We start from the raw sequence: 21,019 nt of genomic DNA, 5'->3' as shown, positions 1-21,019 counted from the left end.
AGATGAACTTTTGAAACTTTGTGGGGGATTGGTGGCCGTGCTGGGGCAAGGCACGGGAACTACTTATAGAAGTTAACCTGGTATGGGATGGTAAAAGCCCTGTTGCAGCTGGGTAGGTTTGATAGTGCTGTGATATGCTGCTTCCTTGCTCAAGGCAAAGACCAGCTGCTCCAAAAGAAAAAAAAACCTCAGCTGTGCCTCTTACTCCAGGGCTGAGTGTCCCTTTCATAGCTGCACCTTTGTGTCTTCCCTGTCCTTCCTATCACATGACATTGTCATCTCAAACATGCTTCCCACAGAAAGACCGTGAGGTAATCTACCACAGAGCAGAACCGGGCAGTGTAGGTGACCTGAGCTCACTTGCCCAGTGTGGACACACCAAGTCTGCTTTGGGCTTCAGGCTATTCACAAATCCTGGCAGCCCAGCTACCACAGGGGGTCTGTTCTTAGTTCCCAACATAGTCACAAAGAAAATGTGTAGTCTGATGAGGAAAATGTGAGAAACATCTATCCATCCTGCTTGCACTTTGTCCAAATCTAGACCTGAAGAAGCTTTGCTCAGGTGCTGAGGCTTCTTTCTTTTTCTGTAGGCTTGTCAACTGTACAAAGCATCACAGGTGATGTGTGAGGCTCCCTTTCTTCAAAACTATCAAGGACAGAGGCATACCAGACTGTGGCCTTAGTTCCCCAGAATCACGTTAGGAATCTCACCTCCCCGGATGGAAAGAAGTACAGAGACTTAACAGTCTGCAGTCAGTGTTTAGGACAGGGAAGCGATTAACTTACCAGAAGTCACATCCCATCAGTGATGTGATGCTTCAGATCTCTGTGCAAGCACAGGAATGGTGCATCTGCACATTGTGTTAACTGTTGCCAAAACCAGAAGAAATGCTTTACTCTTCAAAGAAACCTGCAGTGCAGGATGATAGCATTAAAATGACAACACTGAGACTGGCTTTGTCTTACAGGAGGCCTGGTGCAAATTTGATTCCATCAAAAGCAATTAAGTGAGGCATAAATTCAGCATAGGCAATGTGTTCTCAGAGAACTGACAACTTATGCATACTGCCAGTGGTGCTGTGAAGGAAATTCTTATTTTAAACGTTCTTTTCATTTTCCTGAAGTTGAATTGGTCAGATCTAGAAGCACTTATTACCCACCCTCAGGTATTTCTTAATATAATTGCTGAATTTCAAAGACTAGGTGCACACATTATAAGGCCATAAACAAATACACAAATTATATTTATAATGGAAAATTACTGTAAACGTCAGCAGAGGCCTCGTGAATTCCTGTGTGAAGCTTTATTCTGTGTGTTAACCACAGTAACACGCATGCTGGGGAACTTGCTTGTGTTTGTGGCAGTAATATGAAAAGATAAAACACTTGTCTGAAACTTCAGCTAATGACCAAAGCTAATTGAATTAGAAAGGGAAAAGGGTAATTTTGGAAGTATCCATGGAAAGTTTCCTTTCTAAAAAATTTAGTTCCCAACCAGCTCTGTTAGCCATATTTCTGAATACTTTTGAATAGGATCAATCTCTTAGGCCCTGATTTGATAAGACAATTAATGAAATATAAAGCTTTATGCAGCAAACTTGTTAAGGAGCAAACCTTGGGCTTGCTGAGAATTTCTGTGCTGGGAAAATTTCTTCTTCAATGAAATGACAATATGTTGTAGTGACATTTTAGTGTGTGACCAAATATCATTGATTGAGCATTTCTATTCTGTCATTTGTCATTTGGTAATTTTGGTAATAAATGAAGCAGCATTTTAATTCCAGGCCGATGTAACTTCTACTGGCTGCCTATACTAGAGGCTGACGTGCAGAGAGATCAGAGCTGACAACACTCAGGGAAAGATCTTCATAAATTCATGGAGGAGCTGTATGGAAGGGGATAGAGCTTGAAGCATTTGTTTCTCTTACAAAAAACTATGAAAATGTACAAAAGTATAAAAAGAATACTAGCCAGTGTTGAGAAATTTGCACATGAAAAATAGCAAAATTTAGAATTAAGCTTGCCCTCAAAGTCTTAATGCAGATCTTTTTGGTGTAAGTGTACTTTTACATAACTACACACTGTGTTCTGCATGCTGAATAAACAGTGCAGGTAAATATCCTCCCTTAATTTCTTTCTGAAAAAACTTTGACTGGATATATTGGCTCATTACACAGAAATACTATTCTGAGCTACTGTAAACCTAATAATAAAAACCTCATTAAAATTTATTTTCAGATAATACAAAAAGCTAAGCAAATAGAGACATCTTGCTGAGAATATGAAGTCTAATCAGCCTAAGCCTATTTGCAACATAACAGGATATATTTTTTTTCTTAGTATACTATGCAACATGTCCATTTGTTTACTCTTATCCTTTTAGATATAATGGCAACACTGACCTTGAGCATATTGCTGTTTTGCTAAGAGCTGCAATGGTAGAGCTCAATCAGCTCACAACCTTCTGACGAAGAAGAAACATTCTGATGAAGAAAAAATTTTTTTCATCATCACTGCTGAAGTTTCATTGATACAAATCAAGAATTCATTAGCATCCCAGTGTCAAAGTAGTTTGCTGCTCAGTTTGATGTCAAAAAATATCTGCTTGATCTCCCTAGACACTCTCTGGGAGCTGCAGTCTCGCAACTCATGTCCTTGCTCTCCCTTGGCTGATATTTGTCTCTCCAGTTTCAGATTGATCCCCTTGGCTGCAGCCTGCCATTGCTCTTTATGGAAGTCCTATAACCATGGAAAATTTGAGAAAAAGCATTAGGTAGCTCTTGAAACTAGCTGTGTTTTACATTTTTTTTTTTTGTTAAAAAAATTTAACGGTGTGATAAAGGGAAAAAGAAAGGGCTGAGAAGGCAGACAAGAAGCCATGAAGACTCAGAAGATTGTTACAGCATTTACTAAGAGAAGCAGATTAATATAATTAATACAATGGATACAATGAATATAATTAATATAATATCTATATTAAACAGCTGCAGTGTTATGCAAACTAATTCAAACTAATTTAATCAACTCTTTATTTGGAAAGAAGGCTTAAATTAATACTCTGCCCTGACAGACAGTATTCAATTCTGTTTTCATATGTACTTTCCCTGCAAGAAAGAAAGGATTTTAAAATCAGATTCTTCTTTTGCAAGTAGAATGAATTAAGGAAAGCAGGTAATTGGTAATGTGTAAAAAATCGTGTCCTTTCATTACAGGAAAAAAATAAATATCCTGTATTAAGAGCTGTGAATTCAAGAACGCCTTACAGAAAGTCAGTACCTTCAAGTGTATGCACAAAAAAAGGTAGTTCAAGACAAAAAGTATAATGGTAACGCCAAAGGTCTGAACTGGGAGATTGTTTCATTGTTTTCCTGGTGGAGACTAAAATACCATTAGAGCAGCTCTATAATTTTCCATTTTAGAAGATGGTTTATGCGGTGGGTTTTGAACCCTTTTGCAAATGGACAATATGAGACAGAAAACTGAAAGCTGATAAAATGTCTATTTTTATGGTGAAGCTGTTTTAGACTATTGGAAGAAGTGTTCCTTTTCAAGTCAAAACTGACCACCACTGAAATCTCATGCTATGGAGATTTTCCTTTTCAGAGAGTAAATGAACTTCAGGAGTTTAGAATTACTCTTCAAGGAATACCTTGGATGTGTGAGACATGATTTCCCTCTAAATGTCTTTCACTAGTAAACATATTTAGGCACATGACGACAAATTAATTTCTTTATTTGAGTTTGGGGTTTTGGGTGAGGTTTTTCCAGTATAAAGGTCAAATTTACTGATGGGAAATACTCCAGATCTCCTTTGAGACCTTTACAAACTAGACTCACCTGACACCAGGAAATTCCTAAGCAAGTGGCACACTACTCTTAGCCACTTGGCTGTCTGCTTGCTGAATTCTTTTAGAGGTCTTGGATGAATAACATCTGACCTTACCCATTTGGGCCTATTGATTCTGCAGTTTGTTTCACAACCTCTTGCACTGACCCTCTGAATTGAGACACCCTCTCACATGTCACCCATGAAGAAGATTCTAGTATGGAAACCTCCCCAAGTTCCTCCACAGCAAACATGCATGCAAAAAGGCACTGATTCCCCGCCCCGTGTGCCCTTCTTTATAAGCTGATCGTCTATTGCCTTACAGACCTTTTCATATGATCCCTGCTCCTGAAGAAGGGGATGTTCATTATTTTTATGTTTCTTGCGAACTGCTCCTCAGTCTCCTTCTTGTTTTGCTTTATTGTGTTTTCATATTCAGTGTATAGAATTTATGGTCCTCTCTTTCTACTTCATTTCAACCCCTACCTTTCTGTAGGCTGTCTTGTTGCTGTTCATAGCCTTTTTTGCCTGGTTGTTTAGCTCTGCCAGCATCCTCTGGATCTATCATCTCAGTAAAAGGAATATAAATATACTTCTAAAATAAAGAAAAAAACCCAAGTGTTTTTGACTTGGATTCAAAACACTGTTGCCAAGAAAGGATGCCTATTTGCCTTTCCCAGAATTCAGTTTAAAAGCTCATGTTTTTGGTTAGAAGCATATATTGGACTTCACAAAAGAAAAGGAAATGATACAGCGTTTTATATATGCATGTAAGTGGCTTTGAAGTTTTCTTTCTGCCGAAATAAAATGTGCAGTGTGAGGTCTGTTTGAGAAGCAAGAAGCAGGATGAAAGAAAGATGAAGCCAGTTCTCTGAGCAGGCAAAAAAAAGTGGAACTAGGTTTGTGATCTTGTAAAAAACCATGCACATTAACTGTAAGTACACCCGTAACTCAAAAAATTCCATGTGGACACTTGTATTTAAATATAAACATGCCTACATTTTCCTGGACTGCTCCCCTGGCTTGGTGTTTGGGGCCAAGTTACACACTTCATCCTTGTGTTGAGACAGCACTCTACTTTTTCCACGCTTGTGACTGTCACTTACCTTCATTCCTGTAAGTTGAATAATGAATCTTCCATTCATTAGTATCAGGTTCTACTGTCAACCTGTGAACAACCTTGAGCTTAACTTAACTTACTAACTTATTTAATAAACAGCTTTGTGTTTTTCCCTCCAGCCTCAGCCACAGTTGGGAAACACTGCCTGTAAATATCTTACTCCTTGACTTCCCTCTGGTACTTTCCCAAAGCTACCCCCTGCTAGTGTGGAGCTAAAACCTCAGTAAGAACTTAAAATATAGCTAAGAGATCACCACCCATCAGGCACAGCATTGTTAGTTTACCCTTCTTGTGTACTCCATGCTCCTCCATTTTCCTTCTGTATCCATCTTTTTGGCATATCTTTGTAGAAGCAGCTAATAAGCTTTGACACGGTAAAAATCACCATCTTTTCACACAATTGTATGGTACTCTCTTTGCCAGGATGGTGTTGCTGCAGTACACAAGATCAAGATTAATAATAACATCATCCTTTGTAGACTGATGTCAAAACCCCAGATCCTTGAAAACACTGCAATAAGAAAAGCTGCTCAAAGAGCAGCTGCTACATAGTTTTGCTGCCACATAGGATTTAGTATGTCTTTTAATTGGCTGTATCATTACTGGATGCGTCGATTACTCGCTTAATTTGAGGTGAGTGGTGGTGTGTTATTCTTTTTAGCCTGAAATGCTGTTTTTCCTTTCCCTGGATGAGCTTTCTGTGATCTTCATGTGTAGATATACTAATATATTTTCACTTCTACTACAAACTTTTAAAAAATAATTTGAGAGTGTAAAGAGTATTTAGGACAAGTGAAACAAAAGACTATAACATTCAAGCAGTTTATTTACCAGGCTCATGACTTTTTAAAACTGGTTTGTATTCATGCAGAAGGATAATCCACCTAGGAATCAGTATCTGTCATTATTCCCATGGATGAGCTTGTGTGAATCTTTTGAAGAGCTTCCTGAGACAACCACAGGATCCACTGCCTTTGATTTGCTAGAGCTTTATGCAGCTTAGCAAATAGACATGAGAAAGAAGAAAAATCAATCAAAAATAATACAGACTGGTAAGATGATTGTGGTGGGTTGACTTTGGCTGCCAGATGCCCACCCAGCCGCTCTCTCATTCCCGCTCCTCCACAGGACAACGGAGAAAATAAAACAAAAAAGCAGGTGGGTCACAGTAAAGGCAGAAAGATCACTTACCAGCCACCACCATGGGCAAAACAGATTTGACTTTGGGAAAGTTAATTATTTATTCCAATTTAAAATAGATTTGGATAGAGAGAAATGAAGATAAAAAGATCAAAACAAGACCTTCCTCCTACTCTCTGTTCCCAGGCTCAGCTTCACTGTTTTATTCCTGACTTCACGACCCTCATCACCTTGAGCACCTTGATCACACGACTACCTTGAGCAGCGCAGGGGAAGGGGGGCTGTGAGGTCAGTCCATAACAGCTCCTCTTTGCTGCTTCTTCCTCTTCACAGTGTTCCCCTGCCCCAGTGCTGGTTCTCCGTGGGCCGCAGGCCTTCAGGATAAACCTGCTGCAGTGTGGGTCCTGTAAGTCCCATGTGTCCACTCTGGGGATGGATGCAGAACAGTGTAAGTGTGTTAAGTGAAGCAAGGCTTGTTTGGAGTTGTCTTTTATTTGACCAGCTGTTGCACCAGGTTAACTTAAAAGCTGTAGCTCAGAGCATGTAAATCAGTCCAGAGCGTTAAAAACTCCATATTCAAACTCTGCCTTCCAAGCGCCTGCTGAGAAAACGATTCAGAAAGCTGGTAACACTGCAAGGGTTTGCCTGCACCAGGTACAGGAGAGTTATTAAGCACTGTGATGCTGCATAGTAAATACTACCACCTTGTAGGAACAGAATATAATTGTTGGTCACTGTTGCAGTTTAACCCCAGTCAGCAACTAAGTACCACTCAGCCCCTTGCTCACTCCACCCCTCCACTCCCAATGGGATGGGGAGGAGAACTGGAAAAAGGTAAACCCATGGGCTGAGATAAGAACAGTTTAATAATTAAAATAAAGTAATAACAACACCAACAAATAACTGTAATGAAGAGGAGAAGGAAAGAGAGAATAAAAGCCAAGGAAAAAAACCCACAAGTGATACAGAATACAGCTGCCCACCACCCACTGACTGATGCCCAGCCAGTCCCTGAGCAGCTATGGGCAGTCTCTGGCCAGCTCCCCCCAGTCTATACACTGAGCATGACGTTTTATGGTATGGAATATCTCCTTGGCTAGTTCAGGTCAGCTGTCCTGGCTCTGCTCCCTCCCAGCTTCATGTCCACCTGCTCACTGGCAGAGCATGTGAAACTGATAAGTCCTTGACTTGGAGTAAACACTACTCAGCAACAACTAAAACGTCAGAGTGTTATCAACATTATTCTCACAGCAGATCCAAAACACAGCACTGTACCAGCTACTAAGAAGAAAATCAACTTTATCCCAGCCAAAATCAGGTCACCCAGCACCTTTTGTTTTATACTGATCCATCAGCCTCAAGTAGTATGTTTATGTTTGAAATACTTCTCTTGGAGTTCAGGTTTTTTTTGCTGTATGTGGTTGTACTGCATACAGCTTGAGCCTGGCTTCCAGGTACTAGCTGCAATATAAAATCCCAGGTAAAGTCACTTTGGTTTTCAAGCTTAAATGAACATTCCTAATAACCAGAGAGGTTTTGTTTAAGAAACCAATAAATAATTTCTGTATAGTGCTCTGGATGTGTTTATATTCCTCCAAACAGGTGTTTAGGACACTAGGTATTTAATTGCATGCTACAGCTAATGACACGATAGTCTATGTATCCCATGATGTATCACCACTAGACACTATACAGACACATTAAAGGTGAAGTCCTGACCCAAAGAAAGCCTTGGTGAAACCCAGTGAATTTGACAGGAGACAGAAGTCATTATAACCATTTCAGAGAAAAAAACCTTCAACATTCTACTGAATCTTCATTTTTCAGAAAGAAATATTGCAGACTAGCACTTAAAAGATCACCGAGAACTTGCTAGAATCCCCAGCTTCATTTTTTTGGAAAAGACCTTGCACAGTATTTTTAAAAGTAAGTGACTCTCTGCTGACAGAAAAAGCCCAGGCTTGTCCTTTTGAAGTGCAACAGGAATGTTGCAGACGGCAAAGTTTGAATAGATCTGCATCAGTAGTTCCATGCCACAAAAGTCTCCATTTAAAGAAAGGCATCATGTTGCTCAAATCAATGAACAGTGGCTCAAACGGACAGGCACAAAGCCGAACCAAGGATCAATACATGTATTTAAATGCCCTTTGCAGCTATTTACTGAGACATAGGCACACAATCTTCTTTTGCTAAAGCAAGAAGTTCCCAGCATTTGAGAAACACATGAAGTTGACACAGTTGATTTTAATGTAAGGTAAATGAGAAAAATCCATCAATCCCGTGAAATGGGCTAGAGGGGCTCAAATCTGTTCTCTCACATGCAGGAGTGTGTGTGCATTGAAAGACTGGATGTGAGGACCGTGATATTGCATTGGAGAAAATACAGTGTTAGGAGAGTTCGTCAGAGAGAGACGGAGGAAGTGAAAAAGAAGAGAAAAAGAGTTTGCTTCTCTGTGCAGTTTGTACTGTTAAGTTCCTTCTCACAGTCCTGCTACTGTGTGGCTTCAGCTAAAAGCACAAATGGTCATCCACTGTCCCCTTCCTGTTTACCACGCTTACTTGAAGCATTTCCTAGCCTGCTGTGACACTTAGATTCAAATAGGAAGAAGTGCTAAAAACCCCTTGAGATGGAGAATGAAGATGGTTACACAGAACTTCATTTCAAAACAAAGAAGAAAAGCCCCAATGCAGGTGAGCATTTAAGTGTTTATGGTCAGCCTTCAGACTGGTTCTGTAAATAACAAATCTCATCTTTGAGTTATCATAAAAAAACCCCAGTCTGCCAAAATTTTAGCTGGTGCTACGGAAGTTGCCAATGATATATGGCAGTATACAGAGAAATATGATGGATAGTAGATAAAATGCAGTACTAATAGTACCAGGAGGCTTGGCGTACTCATGCTGACAGTGCCAGTACAAAATGGAGACTGGGAGACAAGTGTATGAGGAAAACATGAGGCAGTAGCTGGCAGCAAGTTTGACAGTGGTCTCAGCTCATTAGCCATTGAAGTTTTCTCTGGGGTTGGGGTTTTGTTTGTTTGGTTGGTTGGTTGGGGTTTTTTTGCTTGGTTTTGTTTTCAGGAATCACAGCTAAAAATAATTTCAGAATAATTTAAATGAAAACTGTAAGACAGGAATTTACTGTCCAGTAATCATCTTCAATGGCTTCTGGGGATTTTGTCAAAAGTGTCAGGACCATCAGCGGAGACAGTACAAAGATACATGGTGGAGCTCACCTTTGCTAACCTTTATTTCTTTTGTGTCCCAAGTAAGAGCTTCTCAGACCGTAAATACCAAGTCCTCAGAGAAATTAGACATCCAGTTTCTAAACAGTTAATTAGCTATGATGATTGGTTCCTGAGAAATCCTGGCTAAGTTTTATGTAAGAACAATTTTGAGTAGAAGAAAAGTAAAAGCCAACCTCAGTTACTCAGTATGGCAGGATAAGTTGTGTTTTACTGATGTAAATTGCACCAGTTTGTCTATTATTACAACTTACCCGAAAGTGTGTTCCCAACTGCAGTAAAGGTACAGAACCAGCAAAATTGAGAAAAAAGAGAAAACTGATCATAAAAGCTAATATTTATTTAACTAAGACCTTTCACTGGTCTTTAAAATGCTTGTCAACATGCACAAAACTTAGCTGTAATAGAGTAAATTGAATATCTCCATTTCAAAGAAGCAGAAAGTCAGACAAAGCAGATGTGGCACATAGAATAGTATGGGACCACAAACACGCAGCGCACACAGCGGCAATGCCAGGTTTAAAATGCTTTATCTTCATCTACCTGCATGGCTGGGTAGCGCGACATGACAGGGCAGCAGAAAGACTTCGGGTAAGTGACTGCGGAGAGCAGTGCTTCCGTTCAGCTTGTCAAACAGCGGGCTGCAAGCTGGGTCTCTGCTTGCAGTGCAGGGTGTGAGCTAGCTTTAGACCAGGCACAGGCTAGTCGTGGTAGCATGATACACATACAGAATACAGAAGTATATCTGCTGGAGTTGCAATGCCTTGTTGGCATAACCTAGTGCAATATCTGTGGCAGTTCATGTAGCACAAAAGGAAGAGCACAACGCAGAGCTCCTCTTCTCCCCTGCAGTCCCATCCCATCTTGCCAGTGGTGCAAGCTGCAGAGCTGTCTTGAGGAGCTGGGCAGGTGCTGAGCTGTTAGCCCATGCTGTGTAGTCAGTGCTGCGGTATGGCTGCTACCAGAGCTCACCCTGGCTAGCTGAGCACCGGGCTGAGCATTTAAACAAGTCCCTGTTACTCCTTCGCCTGCTGGCTAGCCATTGTGCAAGCCTTGGCAGAGTTAAGATCAGACCCCAGATATCTTAATCGCCTTTTTTATGTCAAAATCATTGCTTAGCACCCAAAGGAAGAAGGAAAATGCACACAGATGCCTAATCGTAGTATTTTGCATAGCTAGTGAAAAGTACTGCATTCTGTTTACATATATTTGCCACCTAAATAGGGTGGAAATAAACTTGGGGATTAGCTGTTTATTTAAAGATGACTAGTCACAGATACAGCATTTGCCAAGTACGATTGAGTAGACAAATGATGAAAAAAGATGTTTTACCTCTGTGCAAAAATGATGACAGCTAGAAATGAGACATGAAGTGAAAGTGTTAGTGGAAATGAGTTTATCCTGTAGCACAAAGTTCAACTCATTCCATGATTTGAAACACTGCTCCCTGCATTACATTTTTGAAGCAAGTTTAAAAGCAGAGAAATTTTCAAACAGCTGATTCGCATGTGATCTGGGCCACCAGCATATGAAGCATAATGGCTCTTAAAGGATTCTTCCACGGGGTACTTCATGATCTTATTTATTAGTTTGAGAACAAGCTCTCTACAACGTACAGCATTTTGGCATCCTTTTTTCTCTTCTGAGAATGGCCATTTCCATGAAACAGAAAGTCATCCTTGTGTTATTTTCTGACTTTATTCCTGGACCCTAACTCATGGAAGGTTTGCATGTAAAATCTTTTTTCCCCCATGAAGTTAAGTTTGGACAAAGAGAACGGTGTGTTATGCCTTGGTCTTTCTAGAAGAACATTCACAAAGTATTTCCTGCAAACACTAATGTTAGAAAACTAGGAAGAAAAAAAATAACATGAGATTTCCCACATAGTTGGGAAACTTCTAACTGTTCTCCCTGCTCAAAGGACTCCTTTCAGGTACCACAGAACATCTTTTATGCCTTTGTTATTTTAAAGGACTTTGCTGTACGGCAGTCTATGTTAACTATATTACTAGCTCTTCCAAACGTGTGCTGGTAATCTGCTGGAATGAGTCCAGCGGAGGGCTCCCAAAATAGCGAGTGAGCTGAAGAAGTGACACAGGAGAGGCTGAGACATTGGCTTTGTGCAGCTCTGAGAAGGCTGAAGGGAGTTTTGCCTTTCTCTTTAACTACCAAATGGGACAGCATAGAGAAGACAGAACCAAACTCTTCTTAAAGATGCACGTTGAAAGTGACAAATTGAAACATGGCAAATTACAATTTGATACAAGAAAAGTTTTCTTACAGTGGCAGTGGTCAAACACTAGGGCAGGAGCCTGGAAAGGCTGTGGAATCCCCATCCTTGGAGATATTTAGAAACTGGCTGGACAAAGCCTTGAGTAACCTCCTGTAACCTCACTCACCTTAAGCAGGAGTCTGACCTAAAGGACCTCATGATATTCCTTCCAGCCTACATAGTTCTGTGATTCTAAGGCAAGATTTGTGGAAATCCTGAAATAAAGTGAGTGAGCAAACAGAAGCAGTGAGTTTCACTAGGAAGTGGTATGGCAGGAGTTATATATATATTATATATATTCTTTTATATATAAGAATAAATTATAAGATTGTTGGGTAATATTCAGAAGGAAGATTCACCTTGACTGTGCATTTCTGGGCTTTTCTGATTCTAATTAAAAGTCATTTTCTTTCAGTTGTAAGGGAACGAATTTTTGTACCACTTGTCCCTGATCTTAGTCAAGTATCCAGTTTGCAAAGAATCCCTGTTTAAAGCACTGCTACTTAATTTTTCAAACATTTTGTAGTAATTTTCCAGGTGGGATTAGCTGAACATCAAAGACTCAACCAAAAAAAAATCTGTCCAAATTATAATGTGGACTTTTCTAAAGGCCTTTGACTTGACATCTGGTGTACAGGTGATAAAGCTGATCAGTGGGTCCTGGAGTTACAGAGTTTAATTTTCAGAGAATCTACTGGCCCTTTCCTGACCGATAGTGTTGGTACTCATAGCCCTCGAACCTCATTTTTGTTCTTACATGTTATATACATCTTTTTGTCTGTAACTGTTAAACTTCAGTTTGTCCAGTTTGTGAGGTTTTCTTCAGCAATGTTTAGGTGCTTGCTGTGACATCTAACAGTCTTCATTGTAGCTACAGGTGATGTCTCCCTGCTATGAAGAAGCAGAAACTGTTCAGTAGCCGCTCAAAACCTCAAATTAACTGGCTGTCAGTGAAGACAGCATGAGAAAACTCAAGCACCAAAAAAGTTTTCATAAATGAAAGTTCATTAGAAGCAAGAACCACTTGATATATGCAGGACGCAACCAGAAAGGGAAAAGTAACTGTGACAAAGCACGCAGCAAAGTGACAGTGATGGATGTTCTGTCTGAAAGGTGTTTAGAGAAACCTGGAATTATGCCCTTGGTAGAAATTCATGCTGTGTTTGTAAAACCCTCTTATTTCTTGCAGAACGTCTCTCTAATTCTTCAGGCTTGCGGTATTTTGCTGCTCTCTCAGGATTTCTGAATGTTGTATTTCTGGGAGTTGTGATCACCTTAATTCAGCAATGTGAGTGACCATGTGAAATGTTTTGCTTTAATTCCTGTGAAAACAACAGGTATCAATCCTTACATTAAACAAGTTTTGCAAAGAAGCTATTTTGATAGGTGATATGACCACTCATGCTTTCTACTATTGTGTTTCTCATGAAGGTGGGAGTCACTGCAGCAGGTCAGCGGCTTTCACAGAATTGTTGCATGTTTGGGGCATACGAAATGGGCTGGAGTCTTTCTCACTTTCCAGCCCCCCAATCCAAGAGTTCTTCCTATTCCTTTCCAAAACTGAACCAACCACCAAGGTTTCTAGCCAGAGAATCCAGCCATCCATCTTCCAGCTTGAAAATACTTTTGTAGTAATGAAACAAAACTCACTCCAGGTATATGGTACAACTGGAATCCCTGCTATCTTCGCCTCCCTCATCCTCACTGCCAGTCTTCACCTCCTGATGCCCTGCTTTGCTTACTTTAAGTCTCAGCCGGTCCTCCCTGGCGTGTACAATGGGAATGTGAGCTGGACTTCAGGGATGGGTGAGATAGGAGGCTGGAAGACAGTACACATAGTTGGAAAAGACCTCTTTAAACAGAAGTAAAAACGAGTGCCCCTAAATTTCTAGAAGTGGCTTTTGCATTGTCCACAGAATTTGTGCATAAGCACGGGGTCACTGCCAGCATTGATCACAGGCGTACAGAGCTTACCTAACCAGCAGAGATGTGTGTCGTTCTCCCTGAGCATCTAAACTTAGAGATCAGGGAGAAATGGTTGCAGTTGCCCTGGTCAAGCAAGCTGGACAAGTTTCTAGGTTGTCATCAACGAGCATCTGCATCTTGATCAAGGAGTCTATGTTGTAGCTTCTTTCTTTAGAAAATCTTGGCCTGGGAGTCCCAATGTTCCAGTCTCCATCTGGACATCAAAATCACTTTGTATGTCAAAATCATTAAGAGAAAATGAGAGTTCAGAAGCACTTCTGGGAATTACTATCCTCCAGAGTCACCTATTCTCCTTTTCTCTGGATGCAAGTCCTGCTCTCTCACATCAATCCATTCTTTCCTGAAATAAGCTCAACAAATTTCAGGAACTGGAAAACCAGGGGAACCACCATGTTATTTGAAAGACAACTGTTGCATGCTGTGTTGTCAAAAGCATGATGATAATGGATTCTACACTGTCTTTGTGAAGTCAGTCACCTCATCTGTTTGTTTAATGTATACTCATTAATTAATGCTCAGTTCTCCACCTACCATTTACAGGAGAGCTGGAAGGGCAAATGAGCAATCTGAATTTCCACTTCAGGCTCCTATTCTTATACACAGAAAAATACTATGGTGTTTCTATGCAGTTCACTTGTGAGTTTACATTAAATTGTTGGAGATTCTTGTCCAGGTGACTTGCTGTCAAGTGGCGTGTGGGAGTCCAGAGGAAACTTTACTGAAAGTGACAGTACCTTTGAGGAAGCTCTTAATGAAAACAGCTTACTGACTACATTAAAGGAAGGTTTATGCATGCATGCAAATGGTAAGAAAATAAAATCTTGCTCATAGTAACATAAATGGTTTGAAGCTTTTGAAAAGATTAATATAAAAATAAACACCTGCACAAAGGAGTTGACCTTTAGATACCAGAGTAAGCATGTTTATGTTGATAAAGATGTATAAAGTGATCTATTTTACAGTTCCATCCTTGCAAATATTAGTTGAAGCAAAAAATAAAACCAGAGCAGTGGTACTGAAGGCCTTTGTTATTTCTCCATGGATGCCATTGAATTGTACTACTCCCAGTGATTTCAGCAGAGCTGGGATTTTATTGATGGTTTTTACCCCAATTATGTAAAATATTTAGTACAATTACTTAGAGTTCTGAAATTTTTAAAGATGCAGAGTGGTCCTTAAGCAAAGAATGACTATGTTTACTACCAGTGTAAATCAGTGACAATGTGCTTTCTTAAAATGAGCTGTGCCATTACAATTTCTGCTCTGCCCCTGGTTTAAAGCTTCTTTACACTCTTATTCAAAAGCTGAAGAAAAAGCAGGAGCCAATAATAATAATATCAGTTGTAAAAGAAAAAAGTGACAAAAATCCCTTCACCCCAAACTCTGTTCACAGAGTCCAGATGTGAACTCTGTCCCATTGACTGGAAGCTGCATTATGGAAAATGTTATTTCTACTCAAAAACTCTTGCCACCTGGGAGAACAGCAGAAAGTATTGCTTGGGAAAAAAATCTGAGCTCCTGATTATAGAGGATGCAACTGAAATGGTAAGCTTGTAAGACACACTGATTTAAATATTTTTTGCTTATACCTTGTGAATCTATATATCAAAGTATAGCTTTCCACGTATATTTTTAGAAGCCATTTCTAATCTAGACATGCTCATAAAAGGCATTGTCAATGGAAAGTGCTTTGATGATTGGCTTCTGCATGTTAAGAAATACTTGTGTCAAATAGAAGACCAATAGCCTACGTTTCATTTAAATAGATGCAATGATATGCCTAGGGATTATCTCCAGCAAGAACCAGCTGGCATTTGAAGGATCCTTGCATGTTTTACTCCAAATCAAACCTGTACAGAGCTAAGCTGTCATAAAGGCTGTTGTCATTGGGGGATAGAGCTGTTCCTCTCTACTTTGTAAATTTTTAAATACCAGTACCGCATCTGTGGTAACAGGAAAAAAAACAGTTCTGTGGACCAAATCCTGACTTGTAGTGTGTTTCTTTTGTGAGTGTTCTCTTCTGTGCTTCTGATTTTGCTTAAAAGGTGACCAGGTTCAGACAGTCACTTCTAGAGCACCCAGGAGGGTGAGCCAGCAAAACGATCACCTCCTTTGTAGTGAGGGAAAAAAAGAGGAGATACCTTCAGCTCCTGTAATTCTGATCAGCCTGATAGTCATCTCAAATGCACTAGTGGAATGGTCCTGGGGCCAGCAAGGAGCCAAAGTTTAGCCCCTTGGTTGCTACACTTACCATCACTAGCCACGGTACTGGGTGTAGTTCAGTATCTGAACAACTAATTTCCATATATTTGGTTTGGTTGGTTTTTTTTTTCTTTTAGATTTGTTGAAAACATTATCTGGAATCTCTGGGGTTAAAAGCCTTGCTGGTTTTAAAATATTAATTACCACTATACATTATTGGTGCTGGAGTTTTATGAAGTGTCATTATTATCAGAGTTCAAAAGTCATACCTCTCTCTAGGACTTCTTAAGCAAACTGAAGGATAAAGACACTGGCTTTGTTTGGACTGGATTAAACTTTGATGAGGAAAAAGGAAAATGGGTATGGCTCCGTGATCCCAAACGCCCAGGGCACAGGTAGGTTCATTCTGGAATGCATCAGTGTTAGCTTCTGTGACATGTTCTGCACTTGCTCTGCCCAGGCTGTTCCACTATTAGACCATGAGAAAGTACTAGTAAAATATCAGGGCCATACGCCAGGTAGGCAGCTCAGCCCATTCTAATTTTTCTCAGTACAGAATTCTGCTCAATACCTGCAGTTGAAAAGTGAAATACCTTGACAGCTCTCAGAAAAGGCGCTAATTTTATTAGGACGTACCTATGCTGTGTAAGCTTTTACCTCCAGCTGCATAACAAGTAGGGAAACAGAGAAAGGGTGAAGCTTACTGAACAAATAAAACATGTCTGTATGTCAGAGAATCAAAAGAAAGACAGTATAAAGACAAAAAGTCCTTGTGGTTTCATTCTTTGTATATGCAAACAAATTTTTTCAATGATCTTTGTATCTGTGTGTCGTTTCACTCCTGCAGTTTTACAATAAGAGAACACAAGAAAGAAAATAAATGTGCTGCCTATAAACTGAAGCAAATGCATCCTGACAACTGCCACTCCCTGTACAAGTGGATTTGCAAGAAGAGTGCTGTCCTGCTGAGTATCTAAGATGTTGTAAAGTGAAAGTGAATAAGGTCTTTGAAGGTTTACACCACTTTACAGTGGGTAGGATATCTGATGTAAAACGAAGGGGAAATTGTAGCCCTGTATTTTGATGAAGCAGTGATTAAAGTCCAGAACAATTTCACTTGTGTCTGTCCACTATAAAGGCATAAAATCTACATGCCCTTGTGCACACTGATGCATTGCCCCTTAGAGCTATTAAAATAAGAACCTTAGTAATTTTAAGTAGCTTATAGAGTCCAAGAGTTGTGTAAGCCATAGGTAAAATGAGGGTTTATATTTTAAACCAACCTGGCAAGTAGATGGCACAGCAGGCAAAAAGTTGCTGTTGGTACTTACTTCAGGTGAAGAGGTTGTGATCGGTGCTATGCACTTAAACGAGCCTGCATATCTCATCACTGGAGGTCCAGTACGGGAAGACAGCATAACTCCACACAAGAGAAAGTCAAGATGTAGAATTTTCCAAAAAAGTTTGATTTCATATTTGTCATTCAGTATTACAGAATTTGGCACTTAATAAATACCTCTTCAATTTGGATGCGAGATTTAGTGGCCTGATAGGATGTCTTTGTTCTATTAGCATGCTAGAAATGGCAAAACCTTATTTATGGGGCTATCCTTCCTTTTGTTAGTCCACTTCATACACAGTTTTTACAAGTAAAAAATGGATGTTGCAGCCCTCATGTCTTGAGGATACTCCTTGAGATGTCTCTGAGACATCCGCTGTTTTCTGTTTGATCTTACCTCCAGACAGCTCGTACAGGTCTGAGTAATCTGCTGTGCTTCATTGTTATGTGTAACCATAACACACTTAACATTTGATTTTTATAGCTAAGAAAAATCAGTATAATGATTAAAATGATGATTCTAGGATATAAAACCAAACTCTTCAAGTTGAGGAATATGACTCAGAGGCACTTCCAGTGCATTTTGAACTGTGGTAGTAACATGGTTCACTTGGTGATGTGTTTAGTGTACAGTAACCTCTCCCTTTGTGGCTTCTGACCTCATGTCAGACTTTGGGTGTAAGAGTGGAGTGCTCCAGCATTTCTGGGGATTGTTTGAAAATTGTTGAAGATTGCTTGGCATTTCCTAAAGGCTTTGAGCCTAACGTAGCACACCATTGCAGTGATTCCCGTGAGCTGTGTGTTGTTTCTATAGGTACGATGTAATTAAAATCACACCCTTCAGCAGACACTATTTGCTTACACATCTATTATTAGATAGTTATACACAATGAGATAATTTACAATAATTTGTGGGCAATTGATCAACACACACATTACAACGGTGTTAAACATTTCTAACTTCGTTTGGCTAGGTCCTTGATAACAAAACCTTTTTCATAAAATTGGTACATGGTTGCATGTCATACTTGTATGTAGTTTTTTATATCTCTGTAATTGAGGAAATTCTGGTTCCCACCATGATCTGTTTTCTACCTGCCCGTTTTATATCTCTGGCATTGTATATATCACTATACAAACACAGTCTTCCCAGGCCCAGTGTTGCAAATATACACATAATAGCATACATTCTTCTAAGATAAAATTTACCCTTGTAATTATTTCTACACTGAATTGATTAAGCTTTGTTTTTTCTAGCACTTAATTTGTTTTATAAACATACAGCATCACATCTATGTATATGTTGCATATACAAACAGCATATATTAGTGATCATGATGACTGTTATTAATGGGAGGCATGTATGTCCTCATGGAGAGAAACAAAGTTTCCCTTGATTGGAGATGAATACACCTTACAACTGGTTCCATTTTTCCTCATTATTTGTAGATTAATACAATGGTCTTGATGTTAACTTCAGCTATGGGAACTGACTACAAAAACCCAGTATCTTTTCCATTTCATATAGACATATACAACATCAAAAAAAAAAGAAAGCAAAACCAGCTAAACCAAATAAATACAATATAAACAGCCATACCCTTAGGGTTGAAACGCTTTACTTGTTCTGTTCAACTTTTTTTTTATCTTTCCTCATTTTTCTATACGCAAGGTCCATACAACATTGGGCACTCCTACCAACACACTGCTTCACACCTACCCTCCCTCTCCAGTCCCACCGCTGCAGCCCACTGTTAGCAAATGTTACAGGCTGGACTAATTTCAATGTGTTATGGTCCCCTTTTTTCTCCTTCTCCTCTCCCCTTCTTGCTTGCTGGATCCCCTTTGCTAATTCTAGCCAAGCTCTATCTCACTGCTCAGTCTGAATCACTATTCGTTGCTCAAGAACCATTCTTATATGTCAGTCATGGGGCTTTTCTTTAGTTTAACTACCCCTTCAATGCAATTATCATCATTTAGGGAACCTTATCATCTGCATTATTTTACTAATCTGTTCTGAATCCAGTGTAATAGTGATTTACTGTTCTGCATTTGACAATATCCCTGGGCCTTTTTGTTTTTATGATGACTTCAGAAACTAAACATTCTTTCAGCTGGCTCTTTATTGTGGAGCTCTTTTTGCAACAGGACAGAGTTGCAATTTGAGTTAAGATGGACAACAAATATTGCAATACACCCATATCAATTAGTTGTCAACAGCTCACCTCTCACAGTGTCTGTTATGGGTTACAGGTTCTCCCTCTTGTCTCAGCTACATGGGGCATCAGTTGTTGTAGTCGGAGTCCAACTCAGGCAGCCTCACACAGGGCACCAGTTGCTGCAGCACAAACTAGCCGGCTGCAACAAGGCTTTTACTGTCGGTCAGAGTCTACTGTCCATGCTGTTTTGCCTTCCTCCAAAGACCAGACCACACTGCTCCTCATCCACTTGACCCTCTCCCATCATCCTCAGGGCTATTTAACCACTCAGCAGGAAGAGCTACAGCTGCACATCATCCATGTCAACCAACCCACTGCCGCTGAGGCAAGGCCACAGCTGCATGTTATCAGTGCTAATCAGCCCACTGCCTGCATTCCCCTACAGGACAGATGATAGTGGATAACTGTCGTCCTCCAGATTCATCCTAGCATAACTATTAAAATTCCTTGTCTTGCATGGATCCCAAAGTTGCCTAAGTTTGCTTTAAGATCCCTTTCCTGTTTTATAGATGTGTTTAACATCCTGGGGCTAGGCCTGTTCTACAAAAGAACTGTTCAAAAGCAACCTGATCATAATCTGGGGCTTGTCTGCCTCTATTGTTTAGAAGACTATGGACAGAGGCTGATAGCTTTTTCCATGCCAAACACATTTCTACTCTTACATTCGGCTTGTGCTAATATACGTAATGCAATGTTATGTATCCACATATAGTGATCATTTACTACTGCAAAGATTGCATCTACATCAGTTTTTCCATCAGTCCACCCAGAAGCTGTAGCAGATGCTCAAGAGGAATTCTTCTGATCAGTCATGGTTAAACCAATATTAGCATCTAACTTAAGAAACCATTTAATACACAGGGGTTTTTTTTCTGTTTCAAGGATCTGCTTTTGGGGCCAAGACTCTTAAGTATTCTGGGATCTGATGGTCAGTAATTATTATTGCTTCCCTAACAAGTCAGTCTGACTGGCTGTGTATTTCTCCGTCTTTCCCTTCTGTTGGTCCATCTTCTGTTTTTACAGTAACCCAGGCAGTGATGGGTGATACAGGATTCACTCTGAACACTGGCAGCACCTCAGCATCAGAGGCATGTGGACTTTTAGCCTTATAGATCTCTATGGAAGGGTCAGTATCTTGATCAAACAGTTAATTTCTATTCCCTAAGTCAGCATTATAGCAAGAGGGTGCTTTGGTAAGAGCTGTGTCCGTGCCTTGCTTTGTGCATAATGTTGCTCTACAGCTTCAATCCCTTCCACAGTTCTACTTTCTCAGTGTTTTAACTCAGCAGGCTCCTATTTTGGCTTTTAATTTCTCACCTTTGCTTTTGAAGTCTGAATTTCCTGATCTAGCTTATGTGTCACTGACCACATTGCCTATGTGCTCTCTCACTTGATCTCTTTACATGTAAGGTTTGGCATTAACACTAAAGTTTGCAAACTGTTGGTCAGTATCTGTGTTACAAAAATTTGGCTCTGAGTGCCTGAGCAACCCATTTCCCTAGCTGCAATAGTTCTTACAAAATGGAGAAGGAGTACAAGCAAGATCTTTGCCAGGACCACAGGAACATGCGTAAGCAGCATTCCGGGTCTTCTGTGATCACTGGAACCCACAGAATGGCTTTCACAGAAAAGCTGCTCGCAGTCTTTGTTACACCCAGTCTTACTATAGT

The 21,019-nt window shown here is 40.0% G+C and overlaps 1 protein-coding gene across 4 annotated transcripts; it reads left to right on the top strand.

The window, feature by feature from the left end:
* Positions 1–7,226: 7,226 nt before the first annotated feature.
* LOC106112318 (killer cell lectin-like receptor subfamily F member 1) lies at positions 7,227–16,907 on the top strand. Of its 4 annotated transcripts, none has more exons than XM_027782904.2 (6): positions 7,227–8,777; positions 12,793–12,891; positions 14,251–14,394; positions 14,983–15,134; positions 16,071–16,186; positions 16,639–16,907. In XM_027782904.2, exons 1-6 carry the CDS (start codon positions 8,714–8,716, stop codon positions 16,766–16,768), a joined length of 705 nt encoding a protein of 234 aa, XP_027638705.2. In that variant the 5' UTR covers positions 7,227–8,713; the 3' UTR covers positions 16,769–16,907. The 4 variants fall into 4 exon arrangements, with proteins under 4 accessions (XP_027638705.2, XP_055665376.1, XP_055665377.1 ...); XM_013297018.3 differs by having other exon boundaries at positions 7,665–8,777; positions 14,263–14,394; XM_055809401.1 differs by lacking the exon at positions 12,793–12,891 and having other exon boundaries at positions 7,229–8,777.
* Positions 16,908–21,019: the final 4,112 nt, after the last annotated feature.

The sequence above is a fragment of the Falco peregrinus genome, chromosome 6, assembly GCF_023634155.1.
Source record: "Falco peregrinus isolate bFalPer1 chromosome 6, bFalPer1.pri, whole genome shotgun sequence".
NCBI classification, from domain to species: domain Eukaryota; kingdom Metazoa; phylum Chordata; class Aves; order Falconiformes; family Falconidae; genus Falco; species Falco peregrinus.
The sequence above is the reverse complement of the archived record's forward strand: the minus strand, read 5'-3'. Positions and strand labels throughout refer to the sequence as shown.

Coding starts and splice junctions, on each gene's coding strand:
- LOC106112318 (XM_027782904.2), top strand. CDS start 8,714: ATGGAGAATGAAGATGGTTACACAGAACTTCATTTCAAAACAAAGAAG. Junction 8,778..12,792: donor GAAGAAAAGCCCCAATGCAG/GTGAGCATTTAA, acceptor TATTTCTTGCAG/AACGTCTCTCTAATTCTTCA. Junction 16,187..16,638: donor CCCAAACGCCCAGGGCACAG/GTAGGTTCATTC, acceptor TCACTCCTGCAG/TTTTACAATAAGAGAACACA.